The 9,502-nt window shown below is 34.6% G+C and overlaps 1 protein-coding gene across 3 annotated transcripts; it reads left to right on the top strand.

Moving 5' to 3' along the window:
• On the top strand, nt 312-8,618 carry LOC109225765 (ubiquinol-cytochrome-c reductase complex assembly factor 1-like). Of its 3 annotated transcripts, none has more exons than XM_019390539.1 (8): nt 312-539; nt 614-789; nt 1,669-1,882; nt 2,523-2,689; nt 5,054-5,178; nt 6,382-6,442; nt 7,148-7,196; nt 7,301-7,688. In XM_019390539.1, the coding sequence occupies exons 2-8, from the start codon at nt 637-639 to the stop codon at nt 7,411-7,413; spliced, it is 882 nt and encodes a 293-aa protein (XP_019246084.1). In that variant the 5' UTR covers nt 312-539; nt 614-636; the 3' UTR covers nt 7,414-7,688. The 3 variants fall into 3 exon arrangements, with proteins under 3 accessions (XP_019246084.1, XP_019246083.1, XP_019246085.1); XM_019390538.1 differs by having other exon boundaries at nt 340-527; XM_019390540.1 differs by lacking the exon at nt 7,301-7,688 and adding an exon at nt 8,046-8,618 and having other exon boundaries at nt 348-527.

The following is a 9,502-nucleotide window of genomic DNA, read 5'->3' as shown; positions in this document are numbered from 1 at the left end:
TAAGATCACATTACTGAAAGAAAGCTAGACGATGGGTACACTGGGAAAAGCACATAGAGACACGAAGACATAGAGTGGACAAGTATAAAGGAATAAGGAAATAGCTGATATTCCTTATTCAATTTAACTTATTTAAAACTTATTTGTATATAATTGGTAAATTGTATATGATCATGTAACTAAATTGAAACTTGAGCAGGTAAAATAATAAGGTTTCAAATAGTATATAAAAATATAAAAATGGTAAGGGTCTAGTTATGTATTTGGCCCCATTAAAAACGAATGATCATAGTCATTTCAAGCCATTAACGACGTGGAATCATCATAGCAACAGAAATAAGATCTCACTCTTTCCAAAAGCTCCTCCTGACCGTACGATTGAACTACTTTTTTCTTTGGTAGGGGAGGAACAAATTTCATTCTTATTTAGGAGGGTTTAATAAGATATTCCTAAACCTCTGGAAATCAACGATCGCAGCACAGCTCCAGAACATAATTTCTGGTCGTTCGTAGAAATCTCTTCCAAGGTTTGCATTAGTGTATGTATTTTAAGCACTTTTTTATTTTTTCTGTTTTTATGGGGAATTATGATATCAAACATTGTTTCTGGTAGTGTTTGATTTGATAGCGAAAAGGATGTTGCCGAGATGGAGCAAGGCTATTTCCCAGTTTGCTAGGGTTAACTCAGAATTGGGAAGACATTTGTGTTCTTTCTCCTGTCGAGATTATTCCAAAGTTGCGGCGGTTGCAGCTGATCCCACTGAGAAAATCTTCAATGTCAATACCGAGGTTTTTAACTTTTGACTTTTGTTCTATATCTTGGGGGTTTTGAGTACTTGATGACCTTTTAAGCTTCAAGCTAAATTTGCCTATTGTATACTTTGAACCTATTTGTCTCGGGCACAGAGTGTTTAAGAAAGGAAATGGAGGCTTTTGAAACTTGTGGTTTTTAACATAGTATAACATTTGTGTGGATATTATAGTCCGGCATGACTCTGTTGCTTGAATCCTAATCTTTGGTTGTTCCAAAATTGTGACGTTTGTGTGCTTTTATTTAATTAAATTTCTGATGTTGACCTTGCTGCAAAATGAAAGAAAATAGCTTTATCTTGTGTATCGTTTCTTAATGTATCGTATCATATTGTATTGTACTGTATTGTTTTGATATATACAATATTTGGATAGATTGTATTGTTTGTCATCGTTTCATGATGTCATGCACAAACAATATGGAGAATAAACCTACAATATTACAAAGAAAATGTAAGATACGAGGTAAAATTATTATATAAAAAGGTAGGGTAAAGGATAAAATAGAATTATTTAATAATAAGGAAGGGCAAGATAAGAGAAAAAAATAAGATAACGATGTGACCACACCAAATCGGTCGTTACATAAAGTGGCACTTTTTGTTGTTATGTAATGACGGATTTAACAATACAACAACAACAACATACACAATACGTATAATAAAATTTAAGTAACGATCAAAACAAATATTGTATTTAAAGTAACAATACGATATAATACAATAGGTAACAACCATCCAAACAAGCTGTTAATCAAGTTATTGGTGGTTATACCAAGCAAATGATTTGTTGGATTTAATTTTTCCAACTTTCAAAGTGCTGTGGCTGCTGCTAATTGAATTTCTGTCACTTGAATAGGTAAATTTGAATAAGATGTTCTGGACTAAGCCTCATTCACTGGCATTAGCACCTGATTCACCATTAAGAGTTGAAGATCCACAATACGAGGGCATCAAGCGTTTTACACTTAAGCTGTTGCGGTTTTATAGTAAGCAAAGCAAGTCCATTCGAGGGGCAAATGTTATTTATCGCCGTGTTATTCACCAAGTTGATAGACCTGCTATTTATGACGGTTAGTCTGTTCACTCATCTGCTCCTCGAACATCATAGCTTTTGCTTTTTCTGTTGGTGTATGGATCATTATCTGTAACTTATGTTATTTATTTTTAAGAAAAGTAAGAGAAAATAACAATGGTTTATGTCAGTGTCTTTTCTTTTTTGAATTCACTATGATCCTTATAGGACATTTCATTATTGAGCATCTGAATTGAAGATGCAATTTAGCAATTGTCAAATTGTTGACTGTATCTGGCTTATCCTTTTAATCATTTAAGCACTGGCAGCTTATATCTCTTAAGAATCTAACCCAGCTCATTATTGCTAATCTTTAACAGCATTCTTGCTCATGTTAATACTAGAGCTCAACTTTTTGAATGCTCATTTGCCATATCATGCTTTGAGGAAAATATTCAGCTGTGTTATCAATTATGTCTAAGTTGATGACTCTTTCTTGTGAAAATACAGCCATTTAAGAAATTTAAACAAGAAAACACACTATTATAATTAGCTTATTTTTTACCTAACACCCTTATTTTTCTGTTTTTCTTTTCCCTGCCATCTTTAGAGATTATAATTACCTTTCTTCGTGGAGTTGCTATGCTAATTAATGTTTATTTTAGTTGTCTGATCTGTGTATATATGTTGCTGTGCAGTATTTAACTTGGAGAAAACTTTTAAGACCACATTCTCGTTACTTGTTATACATATGTGGCTTTGCTTACGACGCTTGAAACAGGAGGGTAAGGAAGGTGTTGAGTTGGGGCAGTATTTATATGAGATTTATAATCATGATGTGGAGCTGAGAGTTTCTAAAGCTGGGGTAAGTTACAGAATCCTGATACAGAAATATCAATTCTATAAGCAAATAGTTCTTCTTCTCGGCATTCCTTCTGTTTTTCCTTAAGTTGTTTCTGGTCACAACATGATTCATATTGGAACTGTTAATCTTGTTGGATATACTTTGAGTTGCTGCGTCTCCCTTTGCCGTTATACCATCAATAAAGTCAGAGTAGCCATATAGTTATTTACTCTTTTCTTTTGAAAATTTTTGGGTGAAAAAATTAATAAGTATATCAAAGCATGATAATGATGGTATATCCTCCAGAAAAAGAAAATGAAAGAAGAAAAAGAATGAGGAACAGGACTGTAGTTATGGGCTGTCTTATAACCAGTCTCTGATGCCTAAGCTAGAGGACATCTATGATCTTACCATGGGCGAGCCTCTTTTATATTGTTTCTTGCATATGAGATTTGGGATGGTGGTAAATCTAACATGTCACTTTCCTTGGTGAAAGAGCTTTGATCTCCTACAAAAGCTTTTTCTCATCACTACTTTTTCTTTTCCTTTTTTTTTTCTTTTCATTCAGAGATTTTGCTATGACTATTTTTATAGGATCTTTTTCACATTTTTGGATTTCAAATGAATAACATTTATCTGAGGTTCCCTCCTCCATGTTTGTATACTTGTCGTGTCTTCAGTTTGATATTAATGACGAAATCTGATTCTATGTTTAAACGTATCATTACATTTTCCATGCTCTGGCACTTTTTTCCATTGTCCTACAACTCATCTTTTTTAATTTCTTCAGTATAATGCCTGCCCCTGTTAATGCTTTTCTTCTTTGGAAAAGCTTCACATAAGGGGGCATTACCGCGTTAAATCTGTTTCCAGAAGATAATAGCTTTAAATTAATATTCCTTTAAATATCTCACCCATTTATTATACTCCCCAATTTAGAAACTCCATATGTTAAAGTAATCTGAATGGTCCTCCACCCCCTCTCACTTGGACTCCATATTTGTCTATAATAGTATAATTACTATATAATAACCTTTCTTTACAAAACCTGATCCTCCATCTAAACTGTCAAATTCATTTCCTAGGAAGGCTATGTTGAGTCCCTCAAATCTCTATCTCTACCCCCTTGTTTTCATAGGAGAGGTTACTATATTCCATGTGATTAAATGGTTGTTTCTTTCCTCCCCACTGTTGTTCACAGAAAATTTCACTGTGGTTTTTCCGACTTTTCCACTCAGTTCTCCTATGCCCGTTAAGGAATAGTAAACTAAGTACTCTTGCTAATGTCTCTTTTTCTCTTTTCGGGTAATCCTTTTCCACCCTTCTCCTTTCAACTTTCTTGATTACTGTATACTGTTCAATGTGATGTTTGTGATTTTCTTCCAGTGTATTTCCAAGATTGGGATTCTATACACCATGATCTGTCTTTGTCGCAGACATCAGTAAGGAACACACAGTAGGAATACTATAAGATCTAAAATTTTGGAGAAATCTGCAAGATTGGGTGATGAAGAGATTAACAGTTTACTTGGATATTATATGAGCAATGAATTTCACTTGCCGATTGGGACTGTTGAATTTGGAAGGCGAAAGAATGTTATGTTCATGGTCAAGTTATTCTATAGTAAACTGCTGAAAAGGGAGAAACGAGACTCTCCTATCTGATCAATATGGATTCTGAGAGCGCCAAAGTGTTTTTTTCTACTTGGACAGTAGTATAACTTACCAAAAGAACTTTGCCAGTAGAATGGGGAGGCATCCTAACGGCTGATAAATTGTGCAGAAGAAGGACAATTCACATTAATTGGTGCTTCGTGTGCGAGAAAGCTGGAGAGGATGTATGCATTATTGCCTGATAGCACATACATTATGGTGTATGGCGTGGAAAGGTTGGAAATTCAGAAAAGTGGCTGAGAAGGAGAGCATGGAAGTTTTTCTGTTCTCTCATGTTAACAATATGGAAAGAGTGGAACAGAAGAGCGTTTGAAGGATTTCAAAGTTCATTTGCAAAAAGTTTTGTTGGACGTCTTTATATTGTGTATGACAAAATTAATTCTTTTGTGGAGATTCATACTTATATGAGTATGTACTTTTGTATACACCTTGTATGTGGGAGCTATCCTTTTTCACATTATAAAATAATTAACTTCATCCCCTAAAAGAAAAAAGTATTTTCATCGTCATTGTGGTTTTTCCACAATTTGTACTCACTGAAAAGGAAAAGGGGAAGGTAGTATGTAACTGGATAAGCAGCTCTGTGATGGCAGATGAAATTCCTCTTTCTCTTATTGTGATTTATAATGGGCATGCAAGATTCTGAATGGTTAAATAACAGGATTTATAAACTTAAGCTTATTTGTATCTTTTGTTCTATTGAAATTGCAGGTTAACTTATTGTTGACTAAATGGATGAAGGATTTAGAGAAGATATTTTATGGCAACATTGTTGCCTATGATGCTGCTATGCTTCCTGAAGCTAAGCAGGATGAGTTGCAAAACGTAATTTGGAGGTAAGGCATAGCAATATTTTTTCAGGCTCCATGATGTATCCGAACAGCAGGTTTCATTTTTAGTTTGTTTGTTAAGTATTTCAACAAGTGAAGTTTGTGATCCAATCATTTTTTCCTTGGCCATTCATCATTATATTGAACTGATGGGCTATTTCATCTTTCTTATTAATTCAGTATAACTCTTTGTGGCTATTTCAGTTATCAATGCAAAATTGCTTCCATTTGTTGCCATTTCAAACTTAGGGGACTCTGCTCAATTACGATATGCAAAAGGATGTGTAAGATGAAAACATTTGTTAGGGTATATGTGCTGAAGTTTCCAGACCTTAACCACATAAGAAAGAGGAAAATAGTATCAGCCTTAATTTGACTGCAATATTTTAACAGTCATTGAGTTCTCTTGAGGCATTCTAAACTCTATTTGAAGGTTGTAATAGTTGGTTTCCACATTTATCAAGCTAGAAATTAACACTAATCGTGTCTTCATGAGATACTAGTGAGAAGATTTGAAATATATATATATATCTGTTATGAAGAATAATAAACAACCTTCTTTAAAGATCTTTTAAGCTTGCAACAAGTTATGATGAAATGCATCGCTCCTTATCGGATGATCTTGTCTGGATAGAGAAGCGAATCCAAAAACTAATCATTGTTAGCTACAAGCAAGCTAGGATCGTTAGGAATTGACTATTTGCTTCTCCCTTGTATTGAGGGATAGCTAAACCAAAGATCCAGTGGAATTACAGAAGTTGAAGCCTTTCTCTCATTATCTTATATTCCTGCGTATTCATTGACGATTCTAGCTCACTTTTTTTCCTTTCGTTTTTGCTCTTCTATATTTGAATTGCCCCTCTATACAGCGTCCATCTGAAAGTTGGAGAGTTCTCTTAACACTGACCTTGTCCAAGGTTAGTTCCAAACTGTGGGTGGAACTTGGAACTAGCTGTTTATTGTTTTGCAGCTGCATATTTTGAAGCATGATGTTACTGTGGTGTTATAGTAAACTACACTTTGATGTGGTATAGGAGAATGGTATACACAAAGATATAGTATTATATTTGGTAATCAGAAAATGGTGGAGTTCTCTTTAGTCTTTATTATGCCCTATTGTAATTAAGATTGAAGAGATGCCCATTTGGTTACCAATGGCAATTCTATGTGCATTCTATTTGATTGACCTTCTGATATTTTATGTTGTAGGAATGTCTTCTCTGATGATGGTACATCTACACCAGATCATGCTGCCTTGCTTCCTCTCCAGGCAAGTATATCTTTCCATTCTTGAGGTGCTCTTCTTGATGCAGTCTTTGCTCAGAACTGTAGACTTGTACTGTAGGCAGTTGGTGGTCGATTAAAAGAGTTGGGGACTGCATGTCAAAATGTAAATGCTTTTGCATCTTTCGTGAAAGATAAAATTTGTTCTCATTTCTCCTTAAGTTGTTATTACTCCCTCCGTTCACTTTTAGTTGTCAAGTATACTAAAAATAAATTTTTATATTTACTTGTCACTTTTCGCATATCAAGAGAAAAATAATTTATTTTTCCTGTTTTGCCCTTAGCATTAATTCTCATTCCAAATCATTTCCAAATCCATTAAAACTATACACCAATTAATATGGGTATCATGGTAAATTATGCACTTTATTTATTATTTCTTAAGGGGCGTGAAAAGCCAATAGTGGACAAGTAAAAGTGAACGGAGGGAGTAGCTTTCACCTTCTATTGACTGCAAGAAACAGTGTAGTTTTGAGACTAGCATTCATCATTTCTTGAAAGTACATCTCTTTTAGTAATTTCCCTTGAATTTAATTTTCACTTTATTGGGCTCTGTACCAAAGGTTTAATGCGTCCAAGGATTCTGCATACCATGCTTATTTTTCTTTTCAGATTATTGCATGTAGTTTGTTTTTGGTTCGGCTCTGTATGTATACCAAGCTTATTATATTCTTTAATTGTGTGATTGCAGGCTTTGTCGAGGTATGTTCGCAGGGAATTCAACTGTATGTCATTGACAGGTACTAATTCTGCCTCAAACAAATATGTATATATCGATTTATGTGAAAATTATGTTAGCACTTGTTAACTGAGGGCTTTCATGCTCTTGTCTCCCCTCTTAAAGAGACACAGGAAAATCTTAAACAGTGTGAGACACTGCAGTCTCTGTCCATGTGGTGTCATGTTTCACATCTGCAAACCACCCCTCCATCAGGAAAAGAAAACACGGGAAAATAGAATGATGAGATTTTTTACAGGAAGTCTTGTTGTCTTTAAACATAATCTTGAGTATAATAAAATAATTTTGTTAACTCTTAAATATATCAGTTGGCATGAGATATCTTTCCTGCATTTGAAATGTTTGCACAAGTATTGTATGAAACAAAAGCTTAGCAGAGTGGTTAGGATGCTTGATTGTGATTCTGGCTATTGATTTGTGGCTAGACATGGAAGTCTTTGAAATTCTCTTTACCAATGCCCAGTTAATTGTTTCAGAGAATTCTTTTAACTCAGTTTTATTGCATCAGACATTGTGCATGGGGCTTCGTACCTGAGGATTGATTGAATTGAATCCATCCATTTCTTTTGATTTGTTAAACAAAATGGGGCTAGGGTTTGAAGGCACGGGTTGTCTGTGCTATATCTCTGTCTTTTCATGCCCATATTGTCGATGCATGGATGATCCTATCTTTTCTCACTTAAAGCAGCCCCATTCTCAATCGTAACATATAAGCAAAATTATACCACGAAGACTTATGAGGAATTTTCAATAAATTCTTTTTCCTTACTGATTCCTCACTGGTAGCCTGTATAAAGATAAAATATTTTTGGAACTTTTCATCATAGTGATGGTGCTTTTGATTGGACAGATAAAGAAGCTATATTTTCGGGAAACTTCATGTTCACCCCGTTGGGAAGCTCAAAAGCTGGTACTGTGTAATGCGAAGAGAGAGAGATCAAAACCAAACATGCTCATCAACAGTGCCAAAATTCATGGTAGGGACCAAGCTTTCTGTCACTGAAATCAGAAGAAGAAATTGCCGAGTGCTTATTAAGCAAATTGATGCGCAGTCCACTTTTCTTTAGCTTTAGTAAAGTTGGTAGAGATCAGAAGTTGCTGGCTGTTTTTGTTCCCAGTATGAAACTTGGACAAAAATATCCTGCCTGTTGATGCTAATTGTTTTGACGAAATTACATGGGTGCTTTTTTTGTTAAATTATAAGTGTTAAGATTTGAGAGTTCATGATTTGGATTAATATAAATGTAGCCAATGTGATTTTTAGTTTTTTTTTGGGAGAAATGTTGGTGGGGTGAGTGCCAACTTGCATTGATTTTGTATACAACCTTGATTGTTGATTAGGATTTATGTTTACACGACTCTGTAAGTTCTTGTTCACTTTTTGTTACATTCCTTATCAAAGGGGCATTTTTGGTGTGTTTAATGTTTTGAATTCTTTAATTCCTCCGACAATCCACACCATACTTTGTACGAACACTATGTCCTATGGATTTTCGTTGAAAGACCTTTTTCTATCCTTTTTCATAGGAGCTTTGTCTCATTAATGAAGTCCACTAATGTTTAACCAAAAATTAGATTTTAGGTCAAAGCTTGAATTTAGAAGAACTCGGGTTACTGATAATCGAAAAAGTATATAAGAAAGAGATTTTGAATAATATAATCAGAAAGCAAATAAAACAAAGTATATTCCAGTAGTGTTTTTTGTGTCCCCACAATTGTTTGTGACTTTTCCTTTTATAGCTGTTTTGGGAATACAAATTTTCTCTTTGTCATAATAAGACAATTATGGGTAATTAATGACCTTAAATGTTACGTTATGCAATTATATACATTAAATACATATTCTCTAACGTTTCTAGTTTTTAATACTCATTAAATGCCGTATCTGGGCTCTTTTTTGCTGTCAGATTCATTCCTTTGTCTCTTCTCGATCTTTGACCCTTGAATGTCTTGAATAGGTACGAGCATTGAATTATTTGTATGACTGCCCGTGCCTTCTTCATTTAACTTGCTCGTATCTGTTGTTGCTCGTGTCTGTTGTTGCTCGTATCTGTTAACCAACCTTATTTCTTTGACTGTTTGACCAATCTATACGTCATGACACGTCACCATATACATAAATATAATTTTCTCCAATACAGATAGTCCCCCCACTTTCCTTTATTCATCAGTTTGAATATTTGCCCCGCGTCGCATGTATGATTCGCGAGCGGGGTAATTGAAATTTCTTTCAGAGTTCATTTTTCCTTTTGTATCGCATTCTAATTGGTAGCCTATTGGCGCATTGTGACATCATATGAGACTTTT

The sequence above is a fragment of the Nicotiana attenuata genome, chromosome 5, assembly GCF_001879085.1.
Source record: "Nicotiana attenuata strain UT chromosome 5, NIATTr2, whole genome shotgun sequence".
NCBI classification, from domain to species: domain Eukaryota; kingdom Viridiplantae; phylum Streptophyta; class Magnoliopsida; order Solanales; family Solanaceae; genus Nicotiana; species Nicotiana attenuata.
Note: the sequence above shows the minus strand (reverse complement) of the source record. Positions and strands in the feature narration are given on the sequence as shown.